Source organism: Microcebus murinus, chromosome 24 (assembly GCF_040939455.1).
Source record: "Microcebus murinus isolate Inina chromosome 24, M.murinus_Inina_mat1.0, whole genome shotgun sequence".
In the NCBI taxonomy this organism is placed as follows: domain Eukaryota; kingdom Metazoa; phylum Chordata; class Mammalia; order Primates; family Cheirogaleidae; genus Microcebus; species Microcebus murinus.
Window position 1 is genome coordinate 25,594,566 of NC_134127.1, and position 27,155 is coordinate 25,621,720.

Sequence of the window (27,155 nt, forward strand, 5' to 3'; positions counted from 1 at the left end):
TGGGCTTCGAGGTTACACACGCAGGAACTCACTTTGGAGGCCGGGGTAGGTCAGATGAGAGGCATGGAGGCCCCGGCTCAGGCATAATTGTTGGGATGTAGAAGAAGACATGGAGTCTGCGTGTTTCGGAAGCTGTGGAGGATCAGGGAGGATGCCAGGGTCAAATGGCTGGTAGGAGTCGCTGCATCTGTGCTCCATCCTTCACGGAGCTGTGGCCCCACCACAGGCCCTGTTTTCCTAAGTTGCTTTTGTGCAGTCTTTCCAGTATCTCCCCTTGCTCCATGTCACTGCGCCAGCTGAAGTGAACTGTGCTGACATTTGTTGGGCACCTCCTGCCTGTCTGGCACTGAGATGTTGGGGACGTGAAGATCGTGTGGCGCAGCCACCGCTCTCAAGGGTCTCGGGAGCTCCTGGGTGCAATGCGCACCTCTGCCTCCTGGTTGCTCGGAGGGACAGGCTTTGTGGTTGGCAGGCCTGGGCTGACATCTTGGCCATGTCTGGGTGGCTCATCTGGGTGGCGTTGGGTTAGTTACTTTCATTTCTCTGAGCCTCAGTTTTCTCATTGGTAAAATAGGAGTAAAATACCCACCTGTTGAGGGTTGTTCTGAGAAGTAACCACAGAAAATATTTATAAAGCACCTAGAACTCAATATGTAGTACTTACCACTTTTTCTTCCTTCTTTAACAGATTTATCACAGAATCCCTGACTCAGACCCATCCTCTAGTAAAACAAGGCAGATCATCTCCACCATCAGGACGCAGAATCTTCCCAACTGTCAGCTCATCTCCCGAAGCCACTACTCCCCAATTTACCTGTCATTTGTCATGCTCTTGGCTGCCCTGAGCTGGCAGTACCTGAGCACACTCTCCCAGGTCACAGAAGACTATGTCCAGACTGGAGAACACTGATGTGGAATTGGTCTAGAAGCTGAGGTTCACCAGGAAATGGATTTACTTTTTCTTCAGGGATGGATGGTGGCTTCCTTTTATTTTTCTCCTCCTATTTTAATCCCTAAAAGAACTCTGTGTGGCTGCAACCTTTAGGACATTGAGAGGCAGTTGAGAAGAATATAAGATGAAAGCCTTCCTTGGTCTCAGCTGCCTGGTGCCAATGGCAGAGCGTTATGTGCTGCAGATTAGGTGAAATGGCTGCATATGGGACTTTCACGAGGTCTTAGTGTGACTCCTGGCTGGAGTTATAATTAAATATATTTAATTTGAAGAAACCTTTGAATATTCATCATAGTAGAAAATGAAATGAATTTTCTTTTTGTTGGTTCCTATTTTTCTCATCATTTTGTTTTCTTTAATTGGTCTGAGTGGAGTGGATGTGTTTCCAGTTCTAGGTAATACTTCCATGTTTCCAGGGAGTGCAGGCTGTCTTCTGCATGTGAAGGCTAGCAGTAAAATCTGGGTGTTATGGTATTATTTTCTCATCTGAAGGGAGTTTAGCTTTCAGAGTAAGATTTATCTTCAGCCCTGTCTTATATCGGCCTCAGTAAAGGCAGATATTTCTGAGGAGACCTTTTTCTTTTTTAAAAATTTTTATAGAGGCTGGGTCTTGCTCTGGTGCTCAGGCCAGAGCACAATAGATCACAGCTCACCGGGACTCTGTACTCATGGGCCCAAGCCGAGTGAACTTCCCACCTCAACCTCCCAAGTCGCTGGGACTACTGCCGTTGTGTGCCACTGCACCCAGCTCATTTTGTTTTTATTTTCTGGAGAGATGGTGTCTTGTTATGTTGCCCAGGCTGGTCTTGAACTCCTGGCCTCAAGAGATCCTCCTGCCTCACCCTCCCAAAATGCTGGATTACGGGCAAGAACCACAGTGCTCGCCCGAGGAAATTTTTATGATAAAGAATTCAGTTAGTCTGCATTGGTCAAGTGCAGTTGACTTGAAAGCCTGCATGGCCGTTGGACAGAGCTCAAGAATGGAGTGACTGAGGGATGAGTGGCCATCTGCAGCTGCCATGAAGCCAGCGAGGACAGTGCCAGGAAGGGGCACAGCTGGCTGGCCCCACAGGACTGCTGGTGAGGGAGCAGGCGGTGTCGCCTCACTGCAGTAGCCTGGCAACCACACGAGCCCTGCCAGCATGCTCTTCTACTTTGGGCGGATTCTCTTGCGCTGAAAATTTTTTTCCCCTAGCCTTTTTTCTTTTCTTAAATTACCAGTTTATACACTGAATTCTCAAGAAAGGCAAGAGATGCTTTCAGGTGATTGATTGTCTTGAAAGCGGAATGGCACTTAGGTTGATTCTGCCACAGGGGTTTTATCTTCCCCTCTGCCCTGGCACAGCTGGGTGTGTGTTAGCCTGTCACCGACGAGATTCCAGTGTGGGCCAGGGAGGACTTGGCCCGGTTGATTATCAATCCATGTCCGAGGGCATTAAAATGCTTTCTAGAAGCCGTTAATGCTCTAGATAAACACAGCATATAGTCTGCTCTTCTGCTGCAGGCACTGGGTGTGGAGACAGTGATTGGATTTGAGTCCCTTTGTGTCCCGCTGCCCCCCCCCCCCCCCCCCCCGTAATGTTGGGTTTGCATTGTTATAAACATCCTGATTTTCTTTCTGTGACAATGGTTCATTTAAGGCTCAGCACTGGACAAATGTGCCAACCATGCTGAAGCCAGTGTAACCTGCCACATGTAGTGCAGCCAGCTGTGAGGCAGACTCAACAGTATCTTCCCAGCAACTTAAGCATCAAAATTTGGTTGGGGGAAAAAAAACTCAAACTTGGAGGTTTCAAGGTAGGTTGTTACAAATTCATGTGTTGAAATCTAAGATTTAGTTCTGTTGAGGTTCATGTAAGACCCAGGACAACCTGGTGGGAAGAGCGTTGGTCTGAGGTGGACATACTGGAAGCTTCTCTCCTGACTCAGTCATTACCTGTGGGACTTCCTGAGCTGTGTAGTTAGGTGATCTGTTAGGTCTCTTCCAGCTATAAAAGTATGTCATTTTGTCTGTTATCACTGACTTGTACAAAAGTCTCAGCTCTCATGTCATTCTCAAGCTCTTTGAAAGATTGTTTTCCTTCTAAGTATCTTTTCTACTGAAGTTGCCAGGTACTACAGGATGCACAGTTAAACTTCAATTTCAGATTATTCTATTTTTTAGTAGAATTACCCCAAATATTGCATGAGACACATTAATACTAAAAATGTACTTATCCAAAATTCAAATTTATTTGGACATCCTACATTTATTTTGGGGGGGAGGGTTGGGCGGCGGACAGAATCTCGCTTTTTTCCCCAGGCTAGAGTGCAGTGGCATTGGCCTCAAACTCCTGGGCTCAAGCAATCAATCATCCTGCCTCAGCCTCCCAAGTAGCTGGGACTACAGGTGTGCGCCATCATGCCCAGCTAATTTTTTCTATTGTTAGTCACCATGCTAATTTTCCTATTTTTGGTAGAGATAGGGGTCTCACTCTTGCTCAGGTTGGTGTCAAACTCCTGACCTCAAGCAGTCCTCCCACCTGGGCCTCCCAGAGTGCTAGGATTATAGGCATGAGCCACCGTGCCCAGCCTAGCACCACTTCTTGAGTATGGCTCTATAAGGCAGGTTCGAGGGTGGCAAAGATTAAACTGCCAATCTTTGCAAAGGCAGAGATGCCTTTCTCTAAGTGAAGACTAGAAAGGCGTCGTCACCTCCATCTGCCACCTGGCCTGAAAGGCATTCAAACTACTGAATTGAACTGGTAACAGAGTGATGAACAGGTTATTTGAGGTTTATTAAATGTATTGAGACCCAGCCCAGCCATAAACACTGCAAGGCAGGTTTCTCTAACAGTCTCCTTAAGCCAAGTGTGAAGATGCCCCACGTTCGTTCTGTCACTTCATTTAGCACATCCTGGCTTGCTCCAGCCAGAGATAGGGTTGGAGCTGTAGGTGGGTATACTAGTGGGGGGGGGCAGGGATGGACAGGATGGAAATGGAATTATTGGACTGGGTTTGGGAGGAGGTAGAGCTATTTCAGAACTTTACTGAATGTATTCTAATTAAAATTGTAAGAATAAAAAGATTATGAATTTATGGCTTTGGTAACCCTCATTAATTTTTAAGTACAATGAAGAGTAAGTATCAGAAACTTTTCCTACAACGCTAACCAGGGGTTTTGAATCTATTTGATGTAGTTTTTGACTCCTAACTTCTGAGTACATCGGAAGCTAAACTTCCCATGCCTCTGCCAGCCCGACTCCCATGCTGGGCTGGGGAAGGGAATACCGAGTTACCTGGACAGGCCAGTGGAATCAAGGCTGACTCTTCTAGTTTCCTCTGTTCCCTCAAGAATTGGTGTACTAAACTGTGACTCTTAACCAGGGCCATCTATGCCAAGGAACAGTTCTTAAACAGCAACCAGTGGCATAGGGAACTCTCAAAATATGGTATATGAGTTCTGGCTGCAGCCTGTACCAACACTGGAGGGCTCCTAGGGAGAGGTGGTCCTGCAGTAGCGTGGCATCGTGGTCATGTGAGATCCCCATGACGCCACGCCTGTGTTCTGTGAGCAGCACCCTCAGGCTGCTGCTAGTTAGTGGCTAACAGGATGGAGCACAGCGCTGCTCTTAGGTCCCTAGGCAGGGCAAGCTCATCGGGGGGCTCAGGATGGATTTACAGAGAAGGGCTGATGAGGATGATGACGGGAACTATGAAGAAGCAGATGTTGCAGCTGGAAAACACAGTTGGAGCAGGGAGAAGTTAAAATGAGGCTGCAAGAGTTGGGAAGGCATGTGGTTCTGGGACATGATTCTTTCCGGGGACAAGGAGCTGCAAGTTCACAAGCAGTGACACATGATCTCTCAGACACATCAGAGCAGACTTCAAGGTGAAGGAGAAACCTTTTATTGGCACAGACATTCCTTGTTAATTTGACAGGGTGAAGCAGTGATTTTGAAAGAACAGTAAAAGCTGGTTTCTCCCTAACTAGTTCTGTTGTGGTAGTGGAGGTTGGTGGGTCAGAAGCGAGTCATCAGTGCCGTAGTGCTTCAAGTTGCACCCTCAGGAGGTCTGTAAAGCAGCACAGCTCTTCCAACTGTTGGACTTGTTTGTTCACATGATCAGCTTGAGGTGCACAAAAAATAAAATTTCTATTAAAAAAGAATCATGCCAAGGACAAGACCAGAGAGGGTTTGTGACATTGCACAGCTTCATAGATGCAGGGCCCCAGGAAGGGCTGCCATAACCACCTCTCTGAACCTGTCACAAATCGAGAAAGCTGCGTGCTCAGAGGTACTTCTGACAGGCGGCAACTGGCTGTGTCGTTAGGAACTCCGCCGGCCATTCCCAGGTGTCCGCCTTGCTTCCTGGAGATGCGCAGGTGGCGAGGGCCACAGCAAGCGCTACTGCAGCACTAGTCTCGGGGAGGGGTGCACTGTGTGCTCAGCAGTGGCTTCCGTGGTCTGATGCCTGCACGGGGACCATCAATCAGTCCACTGAACAGGCTGGGAGGCAGCTGGGACTTGGTTGCGTCTCCTTGGAAGGCAGCTCCAACGGCAGATGCGAGGTTTGGCCCAATCCGGTCCTTCAGGCCCCAGTCTTATGTGAACTCAAAGAATGAAAGATATTTCTACCCCATCTCATCCCCAGGCCAACTGGCTAAATTTAGGGAGCAACTCGCCTAGGGCTGGCCAGACAGGCCCCGGCAGGTTAGATCTTTCCCCAGTACTGGTCAGAGCGTGGGATTCCCGCCACCACTTCTGATTCGATTCCACAGTGGTCCTGTCCTCTGAGGATTTTAAAGAAGCCTGGGAAAGAAAAGAAGGTGCTTTAAAGTGTGACGTGGGCTTCACCCTTGTCAATATACTCACACCCATCCCTAAAACACCGAGGACTAAGTCACCAAGCCCTGGCGGCTGCTAAGGTTTGCCCGGTAGTCAGCCCTTAGCACCATGAGGACCCCTGAGGCAGCACCTCCATGGACCCCATGTCACCCTTCAAGTCATGGCGGGGGGGGGGGGGCAGTGAGAGCTGTGGCAGGCACCACCTGCTCTGGGGCTCAGATCTGCCCTTGTGGAGAGGTCACAGGCCAGCCAGAGTCTGGCTCACACGTCCCTCTTCTTGGCAGGAAGGGGGTTGGCACTCACCATTGTCACCCCAGTCAGTGTTCCAGGAGTTGGCAACCAGCCAGTAGGGGACACCATTCTCCTTCCCCCAGCCCAGGATGCGGATGGCATGGCCGCCCATCATGTCTCCAGTCATGTGCTGGTACACCCCTGAGGGAGGGAAATCTGGGTAAACTGAGGCCAGGCCACAGACCCCCTCCCAGGGTACCCCCAACTCCACGGCTCACCCCTAGCCAGAAGAGACAGGTTCCATGAGGGACCAGCAGGTCCCCAGGGAGAAGTGCTGTAACCCCACTGTCCCACGAGAAGGCTCCGGGGCCTCCCGTGACAACATTGGGGAATTAAATTTATTTTTGAAATCCCAACACACAAAGTATGTTGAGTAAATATTAAAATGAAATCCAAAAAATGTGCATATTGGTTGACTTTAAAAATAAAAGTTCTAATAAATACATTCTAATTTATGGAACAAATTTAATACTAAATGACCAATGATCTGTTTTACATACTGGGATGCTACCTAAGGGTTTGTTAAAAGGGTTGTGCGACTTATGGAGTCGTAACCCTGCTGCTCCGGGAGCACCCTGCAGAGGTGGGGAAGGAAAGGTGGTTCTGGCTGCTCAGAGGCTGCCCACCTGGCCTCCCAGGGGCATCACTGCCAAACTGGACATGCAGCTTTTAACAGAGGTGGGGACCGTGCTGAGAACCACCAGCTTTATGGTATTTGTTTCCTGCCAGATCACCTTCCTTTGTCCAATTCTTGTTTTACAAGGTTCAGAGCTTTGGGGTTTTCAATCTAGCGGGAGGCAGTAGGACAGAGGCAGTCGGCAAAGACAGTTCACCTGGAACCCGGGGCTGCTAGGGGCACTGGGGGATGGGGCTTCCTTCCTTGGTGTGGGACCCACAGTACTGCCCAGCCCCGGATATTAGGCATGAGGCTGGGCCTTTGCAAAGACAGAGCTGAATAAAACATGTCATTTGGTCCAGACACAAAAGACCCGCCACTATAAGGTGCCATGTGGGCAAAGCAGGCATGCCCCGCTGCCAGGGAGAGGCAGGCTCCACGGAGGAGATGTGCGAGCCGAGCTCCAGACATCAGAAGGAACTAGCCACAGAGAAATCCCTGGAGCAGGCCTGGCTGGGAAAGCTGCGTGCAGAGACCCAGGGAGCATGGCAGGTGGGAAGGGCTGGGCTGCAGTTACACGGAGTCTCAGGGCCCTGACGCCTGCGGGGGCCAGGGGATGAAGGGAGCCCGCTGCCCTCCCCAGCCCCCCTCACCTTCCTGCCCAGTCAGGCCCTGCTGGCCACCTGCACTGCGCTGGCACCTGAGCTCAGACCCCACCCAACCTCCAGCCCCTGCTGCTGCCAGACATGGGCACACACCTTTCTTGTACATCAGGAAGTCCGAGTACACAGAGAACGCTGCCTCCACCGGGCCGTTTTTGTAGATCTCGGCCATAATCTCCTCCTCACTGTTGGGGACGCTGTAGGAACTGTATCCTGGAAGATGAGCCAAGGCAGGGTTGGGGTGGTGACAGGGCCTCCTGCAGCTCCACCTCCCCGGGCACTGATTTGGGGGAGGACTGTGTGTCTAGGGGACTTCCCCAGCACGGGGAGCTCCAAGAAGGCATGCATCCCTGAGGGCATAAGGACGGGGCTGGGGCTGAGAGCGAGGAAGGTAGGGAGCAGCAACCGTGAGCCCCCGGTAGAGGCCAGGGTACCCCAGGGCTCCAGGGCATGTCACTTGCTTGTAAAATGAGGGGTCTGGTCTCTTCCTGGGAGCTCTCAGGCCAAGTTACGGTGGAACAGGCAGAGAATGGGGGGGTGCTGCTCCCTTTGGAGAGACAGGAGTGCGTCCTCCTTCCAGTCTCCACCCTGGGACTCCTGGACTTGGGTTCATGTGAGGGAGGCAGCCAGAGACGCCTGGACCCCGGCACATTCCTTACCGTAGTGCTTGTCTTCTTTGTAGGTCGGGCTGTAGCCGGGCTCACAAGTCTTGCTGCACCTGGGAGTGTCTCCCTCCCCTGTGCACGCAGGCCGGGTGCCGTTGACGTGGTGCTCGCAGGGAGGGATGGAGTACGGCCTGCAGCCTAAGGGGACCGAGGCAGGGCAGGGAGGGCATCAGCCTACGGCTCCCACCAAGGCCCTTCTAGGCACCTGCAGGTCCTGCCGCAGAGAACTGGCTGGTCTGTCCACTCTCGGCCCAGCCCTCTGCCCCCAACCCTCACTTTATAATGGAGCACGAAGCCATCACGACTCACTGCTTGTACAACCCACCTGGCCAGACAGGGGCCAAGGGTGCACTCACCTACGTGGGAGTCATAGAGGCCGCCGGAAACCAGGCCCTTTCTTGTCCAGAAGTTCCAAGCTTCGGAGGGATAGCCGCCGTTGCAGCTAAGAGAGATTAAGCTCACTGTGAGGGAGGCTCTAGCTGCTTCCCAGACCTCTGCCTGGTCCCCAGGTGCCCAGGGTCACTCCTGGACCCACCACTGCCTCCAACGACTGGCACCACAGTCCTCCAGGTCCCAAATCCCCCAATTCATCTTCCCTAGATGCTCTTCTGCCAGCAGATCATCCACGCCCTTGAGACGACAGACTCTCATATTCATGCCTGTGCCAAACTAGGCCACAAGTGCCCTTCTTTCTAGAACAGAGATTCTCAACCGCAGCACGTTAAAATTCTCTAAGATATTACAAAAAACCACCAATGCCAGTGGCTGTGACTTAACTGGTTTGGGGTTAGACCCCAGGCCCCCCCCCCTTTTTTTGAAACAGGGTCTTACTCTGTCACCCAGGCTGGAGTACAGTGGTGTCATCAGAGCCCATTGCAGCCCTGAACTCCTGGGCTCAAGGGATCCTCTTGCCTCAGCCTTCTGAGTAGCTGGGACTACAGGTGCGCACCACCATGCCCAGCTGATTTTTTTGTACTACATGTTTTGTAGAGCTGGCATCTTGCTATGTTGCTCAGGCTAGTCTCAAACGCAAGCAATCCTCCTGCCTTGGCCTCCCAAAGTGCTAGGATTACAGGATCAAGTCACTGTGCCCAGCCTCCAGGCACATTTTTTTTTCGAGACAGAGTCTCACTCTGTTGCCCAGGCTAGAGTGAGTGCCGTGGCGTCAGCCTTGCTCACAGCAACCTCAAACTCCTGGGCTCAAGCAATCCTCCTGCCTCAGCCTCCTGAGTAGCTGGGACTACAGGCATGCGCCACCACGCCCGGCTAATTTTTTCTATATATTAGTTGGCCAATTAATTTCTTTCTATTTATAGTAGAGATGGGGTCTCGCTCTTGCTCAGGCTGGTTTCAAACTCCTGACCTCAAGCAATTCGCCCGTCTCGGCCTCCCAGAGTGCTAGGATTACAGGCGTGAGCCACTGCGCCCAGCCTGTCCAGGCACATTTTAAAAAGCTCCCAGGTATTTCCATAATTTGCAGCCACAGCTGACCGCTGACCACCACTACTATAGAACCAAGGCCAGACTTTGGCCCTGGGCAGGCACCAGAGGGAGAGATTTAGTTCTGCGCAACCAACCTGAGGACCCTCAGGTCATCCTTCATTGCAGGTAAGGAAACAGTCCCCACTGTGCTCACGTTTCCCGGAGCAGGAAAAGAAGCAGGCGAGACAAAAGCCAGGCCTGGCGTTCCCTGCCCCCCCCACCGCCCCCCGCCCCCACGCGGCTGGCACAGATCTGTGGGGCCAGCCGGGTGCAGACACCTCCCAGAAGGTGGCAGCCAGGCTAGGCCCCCCTTCCAGACTCCCCAAGTCCCCAACGCTGTCTCAGCAAAGCAAACACCTCCTGACTCTACCACTCCCCTCCCCCAGGGAGTCCTCCAAGTCATTCCCCCTGAGCGGCCTGGGCTGAGGGTCTCAGGTGCAAACCTGCAGCGGGAGGCACAGCCCCCAACTCACCCGTCCCCGCACTGGCCACCGCAGCAGGTGAGCATGTCCTCTGCAGACACCTCCACGCTGACGTGGCCGTTGGTGTGGATGCAGATCCGGTCAGAAATGGACTCCACAGCCCCGAAGGCCTGCAGGAGCAAGCCCCCCACAGGTGAGGAGGCCACCCCTCTGGGACTGTGGCCCTCCCTCCCCTGGGAGGACCACAGTGAGCACACCCCAGACTAGTCTCTCCCAACATCAGGGCAGGCTCCCGGGAGCCAGTTCAGATTTACAGCGAGAGACCCATCTACCCTGAACCTCTCCACATAGGAACTCAGTTCAGTCCTGAAATATGTCATTTGGGTGTTTTTTTTAAAAAATATAAATACACAGCTTGTTCAGAAGACAAACACTGTAAGACTCTACTTACACACAGTCCCTGGAGGAATCAAATTCATAGAGACAGAGAGTAGAATGGGGGTGCCAGGGGCTGGGGACTGGGGAGTCAATGTTAATGGGGACGGAGTTTCAGTCTGAGGAGCTGGGAAGTTTTCTGTGGATGGATGGGGGTCACGGCTGCACGACAGGAATGTACTTAATGTCACGGAACCGTCAGAGAAGGGAAACGGCTCCGCCACCTGAGTGCGGGGGCTTCCGATCTGCAGGACACGGCACCACTGTCACTCTGCCTCGTCCCTGCAATAACGCTTGGCCGCAGGGAGCAGCATCATTTCTATATCGATGGAAACCGGGACTCGGACAGTTTATGTAACTTGCCTCGTCACCATGGGTCCCACCCCAAGCTCCCCGACTGCTCCCCGGGCCTGTGACCCCTGGCCACCAGCAGGGCCTTACCCAGCAAGAGCCACAGGAGCCCTGGTCTCGGATTTCTTTGATGGTCGGACAGTTGGGCCACTGCTCCCGAGAATCGAAGCTCTCTGGCAGCTTCATGTCCTCAGCAAACTTCACTCTGGAGAAAGGAAGGTCTTCGTTACAAGCGCTCACCCTTTGACTCACTCTCCCACCCCTGCAAAGGCCTCCTGGGTAAGAGCAGCCGACTCTGGACGGGGTTACACTCCCCTCCAAAGGGGTGAGCACAACACATATGGGAGCAGCTTGCACGGAGGTTTCCCTTGGAGTTTTACAAAGCAAAACCTAATTCTGTTGCACAATGCAAATTACCATTTTGCATGCTTCTTTCTTGGCTTATTTAGTGGATATGCTTTCAAGAGTTTTATCCATGGGGTCCAGATAGTGTTTCTGGCTTCCCCCTCCCCACTTGCCAATCATAAACATCTGCCCGGGCTCCTCATGTCACCTGTAGTAACGTCGCCACTGTGCAGCAGATGGTGTGTGCCTATAACTTACCCATCCCATCCTCACACAGACATTTCCACTGCTTTGTTAAAAGAGTATTATCTGAATGAAAATGTCCACTGCAGAGTTTTCTAAAAATAAAACACTAACCACAGATCATATGGCTTTTCTTGAGGCTCTGCAGCTCTGGGTGAAGTGAGACCTGGAGGCCAGGGAGGCCTTTCTTCCTTCCCGCTGCACCGAACAAAACACCCACTGTTCACGTGACCACGGTGCGAGGGAGCAGGCACTCACCTCTGGGGCAGCTTGGGCCCGCCCAGGAAGGTGCCACACAGCCTCTTCAGGTAGCTCATGTCCACGTTGTGGAAGTTGTGTCCAGCCTGGAAGAGAGCCATGCCCCAGAAGTCACCCACCAACAGAAGGGTTTGCAGGTGAGGGGTGGATGGCACGCTGCCCACACGCAGCCCTGACTGCGGAAGGCCGGGGTCCTGCCTAACTCAGGGGAGACGTGAGGGTTGGGGCACTCCCCAGACAGGCTGGGATGGGAGTTAGGGGACAGCCTGGAGTGACATCTGGGCACAGCACAGCTCTCAGACCTGTGGGTGTCTTTCTGACCTGCTGACAACAAGAGACCCTTCCCGGCCCTGAACATGGCTCGTTCCTCACTTCTTGCTTCCCCCAGTCAGGGCTGGGCAGAAATCAGAAGGGTACCAAGACCCCAACGAGCCATCACTGCTAGCACAGCAGGGCAGCACGGGGTTTGCCTGGCATGTGTATGGGACACGGAGGAGGGGGCGTGGCTCTGGAGCTACCTCGACTCTGGGTAACTTCATTCTTCAACCGCCCAGGACAGAATGTCCCGTGGGCCACAAGTGGAGCCACCACCCCATCCCTGGAGTTGGTGTGCACAGACCGGCCGGCAGAGAGGAAATCCAAAGGAAGCAGCCCCACAACCCACCTGCCACGTAGTGTTCTGCTTGTTGACATAGTTGACCAGCTCGTCTGACAGGGGGTGGAAATAGGGCCTGCTCTGGGCGCTGGTCAGCGCCAGCAGACAGCAGAGGGAGGCCAAGAGCTGCCACATGTTGGAAGCTGGATCCTGAAGCCACCTGGAAAGGACGGGAGACGTCAGGATGCTTCTCCCGCATGCGGCCCAGTGCTCAACCCACACAAGGGCGCAGTCTCGGGCATAGTCCTGGCTCCAGCAGAGAACCCCCAATACCTCCGAGTCCCAACTGCGCCCACAGCACACATGAACGTGTGCACGTCTGACAGAGGAAGCCAGGGGCTGTGCTGGGCTGCACCCGGCCCAGGGCCCTCAGCTATTTTAAACTGCTTTTCCTGGATTTGTGGGACAGTTTGGCAGGACGTTTCCTGAGTTAGACATCTGCGTGCCCATGCCCGTGTCCTGAGTGGAGGACCAGGGGGACAGGACAAGTGGGTGAGAAAGAACAACCACTGGCCCATCCGACAAACACAGCAAGCACAAGCCCAGCACGGTGGCCGAGTGGAGACTGAGGAAGTGCAGCTGGCTTGGCCTGTGGCACCAGCCTTCTGGAATCCCCTGGTTTATCCAGTCAGCCCAGGGCTCTGCTTCCGGCTCCGCAGACGGAGCTTTCGGAGAAGGGAGCCAATCGCGTCCATCCCTCGGCCCTTTGATCCTGGACTGCCCGCGAGTCAGAAGACTGGCTATTTCCAGCTCAAACTATGAGTCCCTGTTCCAAGCAGGCGGCTCTAACAGAAGCAAGAAGCGTTTCCTGGGCCCCGTGAGAGCCACACACAGGAGGTGGGTGAGGCGGGGTGGGGTGGTGTCCCACCCCCGACCTCCAGGGGCTTAAGCTTGAGCAACAGTCCTGTCTGCAGGATAAAGGTGTGAGGATGGGGAGATGTTCTGGAAGAACTCTGACCGAAGCCAGCCCTCTGGGGCAGCAAAACATATTTTAAACCTCGGGGCAATGCTGGCTCAGGAGCAAAGCACAAACCAGCCAGCACAGCCCCTACGCGTGGATCAGCGCGCAACCCCCCCCCCACCAGCCCAGTGAGGCCAGAGGAAGTGAACACGCCCAAGGGGTGGTGCACAACAAAGAGCTGGCTGGATGCAGGGCCACATCTCTCTCTGTGACTCCTTACTCACAAAGATCTTAATTAAGGACAATCTAAAAGTCTTATGAAGAAAATCAATGCACTTTAAAAACGCAATACTAAAGGAAAGCCTACGGCTGGCATAAAACCCCACCTTAAAGGAGAAATGTTCGCATGAAAATAAAAAGTTTCTCTCTAAAACAAGACCAAAAAAATAGCACTAACCTATACTTAAGGCTTCATTTCTTTGATGTACAAAATGGCTCTTAAAAACCAGAAAACCAGAAACAGCATAACTGAAAAATGGCAAAGGGATACACAATGACCACACAGAAAAAATTGTAGAACACCTTCAGCGAGACGCAGAGGTAATCAAGGTGATATTGATCTCATGGGGTTGGCAAAGGCTGGACAGCTTGGTGCTTCTCGGCGGGGCTCAGGACATGGGGAAAGAGGCCAGCGTCAACAGTGAGCACACAAGGGTGGCTACCACCACGGAGAGGCCACCCGGGTGACACCTGTCAATTTCTAAATCTGCACGCCCTCTGACTCAGCAATATGACCTTAGAAATTTATCCTGCATATATATATACTAGCCCCCAAATGCCAAGATCCAGGTACACGGAGGTTCACTAACTATCCTGTCTTAGCAAAAGACCAGAAACAAAGCAAGTGTCTAATAACAGAGAATAACTGTGAAATCATGGTAAATGGCTACACAGCACACAAAGCAGCCGCTAAGAAGGGAACCAGCTGCAGTGAAGGTGCTGCACCGATACAGTAAAAACGCCCAAGTCACACTGTTAAATGGGAAAACAGCAAGTTGCAGACGATTGACTGACGTGAGCACATGAGCCTCTTAAACCAAGCACACGGGCAGACAGGTGCTCCTGCCGCTGCGTGCGGAATGTCACGGAGGGTGCAGGAGCCGTCAAGAACTGCAGCAGGGAGACTGTTCTTTCCGCTGTCTACCTTGCTTTTTTTTCTTCTTTCTCTTTCATTATTTTTCCTTTTCTTCTTTTTACCAAGACGTTGGTAGTTGCAGCTTTTTTTTTTAATGAGTATGTTCCTGTTATTTCAAGGTTTTTGTTTCTTTTAGGAAGAAGTCAGTAGCAGTGTTATGAAAGGCATTGAGCCACACCAAATTGATAAAAGGATGTTTCTTCTAACGATCCCTATCTCCCATGCACCAACGAGGCTTCCTCCCTACTGGCTTTCTGCTCAAAACACTTAGCCCTCCCTCTCTCAGTGACTCAGGGGCAGGCAGGGCCCACGTGGCCCCATGTGTCAGCGACCCATGTGGCCTCCAAACCCCAAGGGAGATGTGTCTCCTGGACAATGAAGCAGCCGGGTTCTTTCCTCGTTAGTGACACCTTCTGACTTACACGTGGCATTTTAACCTTCTTCCAAGATAAGAGGAGCTGGTGCAGAAAAAACGGGTGTCCCCTCCCTGCAGGTGGGAGCTCATGTTAATGGTGGGCGGACCCTAGAATTCCGTTTGAAGGGTCGCCAGCCCTGCTATGGGGATGGACGTGGCCGCATCTTCAGGAAGCACCCTCTGAGAGGCAGGATGCTCCCCATACATCAAACAGGGGTGTCCTCGGGTGCCCCCCCTAGGGGGGGCTTGGCATCTGTTGAGATGTTAAATAACAAGCCAAGCGCAGAATGGGAGGTTTCCACGGTAACTTGAATTTTTAAAAAGGTTTCTTTGGTTTCTGTGCTGGCAGGGAACACAGGCACCTCCCATGTTGCAAAGGGTCCTCAGCTCCTGTACACCCACTTGCCATGGCCATTCCTGTGGCCCGAGGGGCCCCCTTGCCACTTGGTAGCAGTGGGACGTCCCTGCACTTACTCACCCTTCTTTTCCTCTGGTTCTGCAGGTCCTGCCCATGTCCACCATCACTTGCATGCTCCCTACTTGTCACCCTACAGGCTCCCCGTGACTAGGGACTGTGAGCTGCAGGCAACCCTAACCCTAACCATCCACCTCCCAGCCCCAGCCCACTCTGAGCGCTGGGAAGCAGCTGTCCTTTCGGCCCAGCCCCAGCTCAAGGCTGGGCACTTCGGGCTCTTCCGCTCCTCCCCTGCAGCAGCACCTGGGCTGGGGTTCCCGGGCCACCGGGCGCTGTGGCCGGGCTTAGGACGAGCTTGGGGCTGGTGGTCGGGAGGCTGAGTTTGGTCTCGGCTCTGCCGCTTACCGGCTGGCACTCTTGGGCACTGCCCCTGGCTGAGCCACGCTCTCACCACCTGTAGAATGGAGCTAATGACCACCGCTCCTCCAGGTGGAAGTTGAGTGTGAACCAAGGGGTCCAGAGCGCCTGCGCCGGTGCCTGGCGTGCAATGATAAGGCATCGAGGGCTGCCCTGCTCCCGTCCTCTCTTCACCCCTTACCCCCACTTGGAGCCCCCAAGTAATGTCAGTTCACCCCACACCTATTCCAACACCTCCACATCCCCAAGAAGAGTCTGAATTAAAATAAGCTTTTTAACCTCTGGTAACCTCCACATTTAACATCCAAAAGGGCTTCTGACTGCTGAGAGCCCAGACAGTATGAAGCCAAACTGGACCATCCTAGAGTAGACAGACAGATGCCCTGAGAGTGGCGACAATTTCACTCCACTGAGCACCTGATGCCCTTCTCTCTCTCCACAGCCCCACAAATCTTGAAAGCCTTGGACGAACACAGATGGTGAAAACTGTGCTGCTGACAAGCTAGGTCACGGGACACGCCAATCACGGGGGCTTAGCATGCAACAGCAACCCGCTTTCGTTTCCCCTGTGTAGGCAAACACTCCCCTTTTATTTCTCAATTCTGTGGTCTTTGTTTTTTTTTTTTTCAATCTGTGTCTCTAATTACAGGAAATGATGAACAGAAAGTCCTTATTTCACAAGGGAAAGGGGCCCAAATGGGAGAACACTTGCATGCCACTCCCTACCACCACCCCCGCTTCAGGACGTGGCTGGTGGAAGAACAGTGCAGACAGATGTCATTTCTAGTCCTTAGTCAGCTGGGCTGCTTGGGCAGACCTGGGTTCCACTGCCCCTATCTGTCCCTCTTCCAAGGTAATCTCTGGCTTAACCTGTAGAGCACTTAACAGTTTATATGAAAGCATGTTCCATTGACATTCTGTAGAATGCTGACATTTGCAAAAAAGAACGTGTGGCCAGGTGATCCTATCAACCAAAACACTCCCTTCTTGTGGCAAAACTATTCCCCCCGACTACCTTGAAGCCATTTCCAGGACAAACACAGAGCTCAGGACTACGGAGGGAGGGAGAGAAAACGGACATTGAAGGAGGGGAGTTGATGCCAAGTCACAGGTTTTAAATCCTGACATCCTTAAAGAATCGGTTTTGGGCCGGGCGCGGTGGCTCACGCCTGTAATCCTAGCTCTCTGGGAGGCCGAGGCGGGCGGATTGCTCGAGGTCAGGAGTTCGAAACCAGCCTGAGCAAGAGCAAGACCCCGTCTCTACTATAAATAGAAAGAAATTAATTGGCCAACTGATATATATAGAAAAAAATTAGCCGGGCATGGTGGCGCATGCCTGTAGTCCCAGCTACTTGGGAGGCTGAGGCAGAAGGATTGCTTGAGCCAGGAGTTTGAGGTTGCTGTGAGCTAGGCTGACGCCACGGCACTCACTCTAGCCTAGGCAACAAAGTGAGACTCTGTCTCAAAAAAAAAAATCGGTTTTGGCTGCTCCAAGCTTGCTCAAGAAAGCTTTCTTACATGGTTAAAAAGCCCTCAGGCAGACTGGACTCTATCTGTAAAGGATTTAAGGAGACTAGAGACATAAACCTACAATTTCCAAATAAGCCAGTTGCAATCTGCTGGCTAACACAGGAAAAAAAAAGTGAGTGAATTTCCAATAGTCTTCCATCCAGTATCTGTCTCTTCCCTGCCCATCCGTACTGTGAACCTACCACTAGCCTCTTTCACAGTTGGCTCTAAAGAATCAGACAGAATTGGGCATCTATGTTCTGCTAGTAGCCACCAGATGACAATTTTGCCTCACAGATCAGCAGAGTGGCTCTGGGCCAAGGGAAAGGTGGGAGGATCTTCATGAAGAAAGACCCTGCCGGAGAACTTTACGAGTTTCTTTCTCTTCCATAAAAACTTCTCTTCCCTCTCTCACTGCCATTAAAGGCAGATGCTGCCCAACTTTCGACCACTTCAGTACACCCACAAAACAAGACCGTGCAGATCCTCCGGTCCCCCCAACTTCAGCTGGCCAGTGACACCATAACGCCAGGGCAGCCCTGTGGTGGGCAGGAGTGTGTTGATCTCAAATATGCTCCCGACAGACCTGAAGGAGACCCGAGACTTCTCCTTTTTGAGTTTGAATCACACAAAGCCTTGATGTGGTATTTCATGTTTTGTTTTTGTTCCTAATGAAAAAGTGTTCAACAGCTTGGCTTCTTGGTTTAATATGTTTAAATTCAGAACCAAAACAGGCCAGGGCCAGGTGCGGTGGCTCACGTCTATAACCCTAGCACTTTGGGAGGCTGAGGTGGGAGGATTGCTTGAGGTCAGGAGTTCAAGACCAGCCTGAGCAAGAACGAGACCCCTGTCTCTACAAAAAAATAGAAAAATTAGCTGGGTGCAGTGGCACATGCCTGTAGTCCCAGCCACTAGGGAGGATGGTTTGAGCCCAGGAGTCTGAGGTTGCAATGAGCTATGATGACACCAATGCATGTTAGCCTGGGCAACAGAGCAAGACCCTGTCTCAAAAACGAACAAAAAGAAAATAAAGGGCTCCCAGGCCTCAGTCTCATCTGTCTTCTTATGAACAGGTACCAGCTGCCTCTCTGTCCCGAGCAGGGCTCCCTGCAGCCATGGCCCCCATGCAACTGCCGTGTGATACAGAAGAGGCAGCAGCCCTGCCGACCAGCCCTGGAGGCTCCTGGGGAACCAGGAGGAGAGGGAAGGTCCTGTACCAGTTATCCTTTAGCCATTCACGTCTTTCCTCTGCTGGCCGCCTACCAGCCAGCATCTAAAGCCAGTCACTGCTTTGCACCAGGTGCAGCAGGGCCGGCCCAGCTCGGCATGCACGGAAAGCACCCGCCATGCCCACGAGTGGAAAGCCGCTTCAGATCAGCCGTGGCAACCCCACATCCTGCGTGTAGGTGAAAATCACTACTGTGGGCTTAAAACAGTGGGCACTACGAAGGCCTTTAGCAACTGAAAATATTTTTTTAATTGCTGCTGGGAAACAAGACAATTTGGGGAGTCTACATTCTGAAACGTTCTGGAAGCTTTTGCTTTCTGCTCTAATGTTACTGACTTACTGAGATGCTGCTTCCCCATGTCTCTGTCTGATAATGAAGGACTCTGGGCCTGCTTTTATAAAAGCATTTAGAGATCCTTTGGATTTCAGTGAGATTGGTGCTCACTACAGGAGCACTAAGCCAGCCTGCGGGAGCACGGCTATGCCTAGCTCCACCACAGGCCAGAGTACACTGGGCACGGACGGCCTGGCAGACAGGAGAGCGGGCAATGGGAAGGCCTTGCCTCATCAGCTTGGTCCTGTTTTCCTCTTGGGGCCCCAGGAACAGACACTCATCTCATGAGGCTGACGGAAGACAGAAGGAGATGCTCTTTTGAAAGTGCCTCCCACGCACCTGGCTGCGAAACCTTCCCTTCCTCCCCATCCCTGTAGGGCAAACAGACATCTCCCACCGCACAGGACAGCTAACGCTTGCTGTCCCAGAGTGATCATTTTTATTTTCAAAAGTATCCCACTCTGGATGAAAAAATTACGTACCATTAGTGACAAGGCCTTAAATGTTGATAGGTTCTGCTATCTTGACTGCCACACTAAAGCACACCCCAGACACCAGCAGGGTTTAAGTGGACTGAGAATGGGTGGCAGATGGCTCCTGGCACTCTGATGTGGTTTGACAAGAAGCCTCAAACCCTCAAATGGCAGAAGCCCTCAACTGGCACCACCCTCCCAGGATTTACGCAAGCCAGGAAGCCATGTGACTATGTGTGTGTGTGTGTGTGTGTGTGTGTGTGTGTGTGTGTGTGTGTGTGCGTGTGTGTGTACACGTCCTGCCCAAGTCCAGGTTAGCAGGTCAGAGGGTCACGGAGCGGCCCAGCCTCACTGGGTCCCATCGGGCGGGGCATCTAGATGTCTCCGATGGTGCTGTCTGCTGGGTTGGTTCACTATCTTGGTGGTGCAGGTCCCATCCTCCTCCATCTGTGCTTGCTGGTGACACTAGATTATCTTGAAATGATCAGACCAAAGGAGTTACTGGCCTGGTCAAGACTGCCGACCACACGCCCTTCCCAGTATGCAGCATTCACAACGCTGGAAAAGGACCTCAATCTTCTAGAAGGTTAAGGAAATTGAGGCTTGAGAAAAGACCAGGTGCAAGCCCTGAATGTGTGCCCCTAAGCAGGGAACGATAGCTGTCAGGAGATCGAGTTCTACATGAAATTCCACCACTGTGATCTGGGTGGTCCCAACTACGTTGCAAACTTCTAGATGCCTCAGTTTTCTCATCTGTAAAGTGGAAGAATAAGTCAACCAGCGCTTATATCTCACACAGCTTCTGAAGTTTCACTGACCAACAACAAAAACAGAAGAAACTTTACTAATCAGTGCATTCCTAGGGCAAAGAATTAAATTTTGAATTTCTAGTCATGAAAACTAAAAGAGGTGTACCATTTCAAACCCAACAGACTGGCAAAAACGTAAAGTCTGGTAATGTCAAGTATTGGTAAATATGAGTAACAGGAAATCTCGACACTGCTGGGGGTGTAAACTGACACAACCACACCAAACAGCACTCAGCCAGTATCTCGTACAACGGAAGATGCACACAACTTATGACACAGCAATTAATTCCACTTCTCCTGCCTTTTCTCTAGAGAATCTCTGGGAAGCGTCTGAGAGATACAAGGATATTTACTGTAACAGTGTAAGCAACAGTGAAAAAATGTAAATACTCTGTACCTCAGTAAATAAATACTACTGTTGTACATTTAAGATGAATGAATTAAATCTGTATGTATCAGCTTAGAGAAATCGCTCAAACATGAGTGAGAAATACAAGCAGTTTAAACAAAGTTATTTAAATTTTAATAACATTGTTTACAGATTGATACAGAGTTTGAAAATGACATGGCTGGGTGTGGTGGCTCACGCCTGTAATCCTAGCACTCTGGGAGGCCGAGACGGGTGGATTGCTCGAGGTCAGAAGTTCAAAACCAGCCTGAGCGAGATCCCACCTCTACTAAAAATAGAAAGAAATTAATTGATCAACTAAAAATATATAGAAAAAATGAGCCAGGCATGGTGGCACATGTCTGTAGTCCCAGCTACTCGGGAGGCTGAGGCAGCAGGATTGCTTGAGCCCAGGAGTTTGAGGTTGCTGTGAGCTAGGCTGATGCCACGGCACTTACTCTAGCCTGGGCGACAAAGTGAGACTGTCTCAAAAAAAAGAAAAGAAAAGAAAAAGACAAAAGAAAAGTGTAGGAGAATCATAAGGAGAGAAACAGCAGACAGAGGGTACAAAGCCCCTCTGGAAGAGGCGGGCACAGGAGTGGAAACTGACATGGCACCAGAGATGGAACCTCCCCACCCTGACCTCAGATGAGCCTGAGACTGGGGTCCCAGGTCTGTAGAAGGGGAGGATAAGGTTTAAGTTTAAAAAATGAGAGGATCAGTTAAAAGTCTAAACATGTAGTGAGGCTGGAGCCCTCTACCTCCTACCCCACACAGACCAGGGTGGACATATAAACACTAACAGCCACGCAAGGACTCAAGGTTTACCTCCCACACAGCCATTCTCAGGCAGCTCCTGGAATGTATGCTGAGATGCCAGGTGTAGGCTGCACCTCTCACCCCAATGCCCAGGAAGCACAATACACACCTGAATACACAATACACACCTCACAATACACACCACAACACACACCTCACTAGCATTCAGCAGCCAACCCCCACCATCTCCATTTACATGAATCATAAGAAAGTGTCCATTTCCACTTTCCATAGGAAAGTGACCCTTTCCAATCTACAAAAATTCCTGTTTCACATAGTTCAACATACTTCTAATACTTTCCTTGTGCTAGACCATTGGGCAGCAGACCTGTAACTCTCCTCCTCTAAATATTTCAAGTGCTTAGCTCCTAAGGATGGGATAGTCTACACAATCATAACACATGACCGCATTAAAAAAAAAATTACCCAACAGACACCCAAGGTGCCTGTGAAAAGTGATCTCTCTTCACTTCTCAATCCAACCACCAAGGGCAATCAATACAAAAATATCTTTTACCCCTAAAATGAGTGCAACTTCCTCTTCCAACTCCCAGGCCCAGTGATTAGGAAAAGAAAAGAATGAACCGGTCTTCAAGGACCTCAGCCCAAACTGCTGAATTAGCACCACATGGGTGGTTTCCACCTGGAGCCAAAGGACTTCTACCCCTGCCCCTGACCAGTTTGGAAACAGGGTTGTCCTGAGCCAACATCAGAAAGAGTTATTGGAGCCAGGGCTGTGTCTGGCTTGTGTCACCACCGGGACCTGCAGGACCTTCACCTTCCACCAGGCAACACCCCCAGCTCTGGGACTACTGACTCTAAGAGAGTAGAAGCCACTTTTTTCCAGGGCACCTCTCCTTTCCGAAAGCCACAGGGTGGGCGGCCCAGCCCCTTTCCCTGTGAAACTCAAGGGTTCTAGGCCGGGTGCCGTGGGTCACTCCTGTAATCCTAGCACTGTGGAAGGCCAAGGCGGTAAAGATCTCTCAAGGTCAGGAGTTCGAAACCAGCCTGAGCAAGAGCGGAGACCCCCATTTCTACTAAAAATAGAAAAAAATTAATTGGACAACTAATATATATATAGAAAAACTTAGCCGGGCGTGGTGGTGCATGCCTGTAGTCCCAGCTACTCGGAAGACTGAGGCAGGAGGATCGCTTGAGCCCAGGAGTTTGAGGTTGCTGTGAGCTAGGCTGACGCCACGGCACTCTAGCCTGGATGACAGAGTGAGACTCTGTTTCAAAATAAAAGGGGTTTTGTCTAAAAAAAAAAAAAAAAAAAAAGGGTTCTAGGTCACCATCGTCATCACTATAGCAACAGGAAGTAACCCTCACTAAGGAGAGGACATCATGGAAGGAAAGCAGAGCAGCCTCTATGAAGCCAGCAGCCTTCTAAGCCTCCTCACCTTACCTCTGGAGGCGTCAGGGTGAGTGGCCTCGGCTAGTTCTCTGCTGGAAGGCACTAGGGTCAGCTTTTCCAGGATACCAAAAGGTGCTAGATCTCCCTTTGAACCCCTCCTCCGCTTCTCAGCCAGGTGTATGGGGAGTCTCCACCGTGTCAGGTGGAGGAAAGGTGAGGCCCAGGCTATAATCCTTTTCCCTGCTCCAGCCTGTTGGCCTCCTTGGTGCCTGGGGAAAGGGCCAACCTAGGCCCACTAAGAAGCCAAGTGCAATTCATTTCCCCGGGCCCACCAGGCCAGCCCGGCTAGCCTCCCACACTCTGGGGCCTCCAGGGCCTCTAACTGAGGCAGGTGGCACTGCCCCAGGGACGCACCTTGCTTCCCCCTCCCCCACAGAAGAGCATGTGTGGGGAGGGACCTCCTCCCCGCTTCTCCCAGGGAGGGGACCGGGCAAGCCTGATCCAACCTCCTACTATACGCTCTGCCTGTGTCTCTTCCTGTTTATGGATTTAACTCTTCCTGCTGTTCCACAGCACCGCATGTTCCTGTTTGCAAGAGGACCTGGCCTGTGGGGTCCCCGGAAGTGTGTGGGGTTATGTGCAGAAAGTTGCCCAGACAAACCCTTTGGAATAAGAAAAAAAACAAAAAACAAAAAACAAAATAGATGCCGTGGGGCACCGAGGCCCAGGGGCTGACCAGGGGCTGTGAGCGAGATGTCAGCCCGGGTCGCTGGGCCCGGGCCGAGCTTCTCGCTCCCTCGGGGCTCTCCAGCAAGTCCCCGGCTCCAGGTACCGGCCGCCCGGGCCCAGGGTCACCCAGCGCAGTCCCAGCAGAAGGCGGCCAGGGGTTGGTTTGTTTTTGCTTTTCTCATCACGGCGACTCTAAGGAGCGCGCGCCCTGCTACGCCGGCGCACCGGGCAGGGACAGGACGGAGGGTCCCCGGCTCGCCTCGGGCCGCGACCCCCGCCCCCGCCAGCTCCCAGGGACGCCGCGGGACCGCGCCCAGGCCCGGCTGGTGACGCACAGGGGCCGTCCGGGTGCCGGCGCCAGGCCGCCTCCCCACCCTCGCGGCCAAGGTCACTTTCGTCGCGCTGGCGCTGCGCCCCCGCCCCGACGCGTCGCCCGCCCGCACTCACCGAGCGTAGCCGCCGATACCCGGGCCCGCAGCCTCTGAGCGCGCGCCGCTGGTGCCGGTCCGGTCCCGGTGTCCAGCAGCAGCGGTGGCTTCCGAGCCCCGCCGGCCCTATTTACCCCCGGCCTCGCCCCGCCCGCTGACTCCCCACGTGACCGCGGCGCCCGCGCGCCCCCGCCCCGCCTCCTCCCGCCTCCCGCTCGTCGAGTCCCCGCCCCGCGTCCGGGTGGGCCCTGTGCAGCCCCTTCGCGACCCCAGCCCCACCGGCCACCCAGCCCCCGCCTGGGCTCCTGGACAGCCGCGGCGCAGACAGGAGGCCGGCGCGCGCCTGCCGGGGAAGAGGGGCTCCAAGCCCCGCCGGCCTCCAGGGTGGGGAAGGCCTGCGGAGGACTGGGGTTTGGGGGGTGGGGGAAAGTCGCTCAGGGTGGCCCTGAGGGCCTCCACCCAGCCTAGAGAAACCCTGGGGGGCCACCTCCGCCGGGACGCAGCGCCCCATCCCTGCCTGCGGGAGGGGCTCGCTGTCGCCTCTCATTCATTCAGAGACCGCGGCTGGGGTTGGGGCTGTGAGCTTTGGGCCCCACAGGTTAGCCTTTGAAGGCCGTTTTAGCGGTAGCCTTCTTGAGAACGTTTCCAGATACGCAGTAATGACAAAAACGGGTAATTACGACCACTAAGTACCCATCTAGGGGCTGCGTCAGAATTTCTGTAGAGGAGAAGGAGAAAGACCTTAGGGGCAGGAATCTGGCCGATGGGTACCCGGGGACCTATTCAGAAGGAGACACAACAGCAAACAGTTTTTGTAATACTTTGAATTCTTTGGGGGGAGTGCTTAAGAGGACTGAACTCTGATCTTTTTATTTTGCTCAAAACTCCTTCCTAAGGAGGCCAGCTGAGTCAGGTTCACAAATGGTAAATTCCCACTAAGCAGCTTTTGTTAACCAAATAAAGAGTGGTTTACTTCCCAACCTGATTCCCGTATGGGGTTAACATCACCTAAAAGATAGAAAGCCCCCATCTTAACTCAAGCATCCTAGCAGATGCTTATCTTAAACTGGAAACATTCTCTCCTCTGGACCTCCCAGAGTGCTCAGACCTTTATCTTAAATTAAGCATATCCTTTCTGGTCTTTTAAATAAAGCCTAACTCTCTCAGCCAATTGCCAGCCAAAGAATCTTTAAACCCAGTTATAACCTGTAAGCCCCCCCAACCTCGAGATGCCCCACCTTTTGGGGCCCAAACCAATGTATGCCTCTCATGTATTGATTTATAACTTTACCTGTAACCCTCGTCTCTCTGAAATGTATAAAACCCAACTGTAGGCCGGGGGCTGTGGCTCACGCCTGTAATCCTAGCACTCTGGGAGGCCAAGGCGGGAGGATTGCTTGAGGTCAGGAATTTGAAATCAGCCTGAGCAATAGAAAGAAATTAATTGGCCAACCAATATATATAGAAAAAATTAGCTGGGCATGGTGGCACATACCTGTAGTCCCAGCTACTCGGGAGGCTGAGGCAGGAGGCTCGCTTGAGCCCAGGAGTTTGAGGTTGCTGTGAGCTAGGCTGACGCCACGGCACTTACTCTAGCGTGGGCAACAAAGCAACACTCTGTCTCAAAAAAACCCAAAAAAACAAAAAACTGTAACCCAGACACAGTGAGCCCACTTGCTCAAGGTTTCTTGGGATTGTCTCTGGGCCATGGTCCTCAAATTTGGCTCAGAATAAACTTCTTTCAAATATTTAAGGGCTTGGATTTTTTCCGTCCACACTAGAGAGGCTGCAGGAGATGGTGGGGTGGCTCAGGACCCCTCCACTCCAAACACCCCTGAGCCTCTCTAATCTTTCATCTTGCAAAGCGGGTATGACCCTGGCAGACTCCGAGCACCCCTGGCTCTCCACTGCAGCCCGCAGATGCCTGGAGCTGGCCAGGGTCCATCAGAGAGCTATTTGGACACAGGAACCCTCACCTGGAAGGTACCAAATTAAGGATAAGAGTGGGGAAAAAAAATCTCTGGAGTCCAAACATGGTTACTAAACCCCAACTGAGTGGGACACCCAAGGCACTTAGGACACCAGTGGAGAAGGTGGCTCTGGGTCAAGGTGGTCCCAATGGCCTGGTTACCCCAGCTCTATCCTGAGAGGCAGGGACTCTGGCCTGCAAGTCAGTGCTCAGATGCGCCACCTTCCATGCGGGCATCAGATCATGTTAGACCTCCGTAAAGAGCTTATAAGGCGGCACAGATGGGGAGGACACAGATATGAGCACGATAAATCCCTCCCTCCCTCTCTCATCCTCACAGCACGGCCGGGGTGTGCTGAGTGCTTTACATGCATTATTTCAGTTTTATGGCATTTTGGATCAGTGTCATTACAGAGGTAAGAACTGCTTTACTGACACAGGCTACAATATAGACAAACCTTTGTAACATTGTGCTGAGTAAAATAAGTCAGCCCCAAAGGGCCAGGCATTGCATGCTTCCATTTACAGGAAACTTCGAGACTAGGGGGATAGCGAGTAGATTATAGTGATTGCCTCAGGCTGGCGGGAGAGATGGGAGGCCTGGGAGGTGGTAGCTAAACAGTGTGGGGTTTCTTTGGCGGGGTAATAAGAATGCTCCAAAATTGATCGTGGTGATGGTTGCACAACCCTGTGAAAATACTAAAAACTATTATTGCATTGCACACTTTAAATGTGTGAATGTTATAGTGTGTCAGTTATATGTCAGTATAGCTGCTACAAAACCAAAAGTCAATTAGGGAAGTACTGGGAAAAGATAGAAGTAGAAACAAACCTTCCTCATCTTTTTTTGGCTGTCCTTTAAGAGGTCTCTTCTGAAGAAATGCCTGATTTTTCTCTTTTATTTTACAAACCCTTGTAAATCTGGTTGTGTCTGACCTCTTCTGATGGTTTCTAAATCTCAAGAAGTGAGACTCTACAGTGAAATGATTTTTGTTTATTTATTTGAAACAGGGTGTCACTCTGTTGCCCGGGCTAGAGTGCAGTGGTGTCATTGTAGCTCACAGTAACCTCAAACTCCCGGGCTAAGGCAATCCTCCCGCCTCAACCTCCCGAGTATCTGGGACTACAGGGGCACACATGACTAATTTTTGACCCTCTCCCAGCCCAGTGCCAATCTTGTCTTCCAGGAAGTAGACAAAGCTTGGAACCTGCCCTGTGGAGCCGTGTGACTTCTGCGAAGTGACTAACCCCTCTGTTCTTCAGACTCATTATCTGGCTGGTGAGGATGGTGGTATCTACCCCATAGGTTGTGTTTAATTCACACGTGAGCATTAAATGGATGGGGCCCCATCCATTTCATTTCCTCCTGTATCCCAAATCCCAGCACTGAACACAATCCCTCAAGTAAACCTGGGTGCTCCCCAGGGACAGAATTGGCTCCCATGGAGTTCACAGCCCATTTGTGAATATTATTTAAGCCCACTGGGACTGTGCTTGGGGTTTGAGTGTCAACCAGCACCTGTTGGTCCCATAAGTTACCTTGGCTCAGAAAGTTAGAGCAGCAAATAA

The 27,155-nt window shown here is 52.2% G+C and overlaps 2 protein-coding genes across 2 annotated transcripts in view; one reads left to right on the forward strand and one right to left on the reverse strand.

Moving 5' to 3' along the window:
* Nucleotides 1-4,030, forward strand: part of FDFT1 (farnesyl-diphosphate farnesyltransferase 1) — a 29,424-nt gene extending 25,394 nt beyond the window's left edge. Inside the window, exon 8 of the mRNA XM_012752953.3 lies at nucleotides 689-4,030. Within this exon, the coding sequence (XP_012608407.2) occupies nucleotides 689-910 (222 nt within the window). The 3' untranslated portion in view covers nucleotides 911-4,030. The remainder of the gene's footprint in view (nucleotides 1-688) is intronic.
* Nucleotides 4,031-4,817: 787 nt separating this feature from the next.
* On the reverse strand, nucleotides 4,818-23,789 carry CTSB (cathepsin B). The gene is made up of 10 exons (XM_012752954.3): nucleotides 23,637-23,789; nucleotides 12,213-12,363; nucleotides 11,549-11,634; nucleotides 10,793-10,907; nucleotides 9,968-10,086; nucleotides 8,369-8,454; nucleotides 8,007-8,150; nucleotides 7,444-7,560; nucleotides 6,082-6,210; nucleotides 4,818-5,742 (listed from the first exon to the last, which is right to left on the reverse strand). Exons 2-10 carry the CDS (start codon nucleotides 12,336-12,338, stop codon nucleotides 5,645-5,647), a joined length of 1,020 nt encoding a protein of 339 aa, XP_012608408.1. The 5' UTR covers nucleotides 12,339-12,363; nucleotides 23,637-23,789; the 3' UTR covers nucleotides 4,818-5,644.
* Between the last annotated feature and the right edge of the window lie 3,366 nt (nucleotides 23,790-27,155).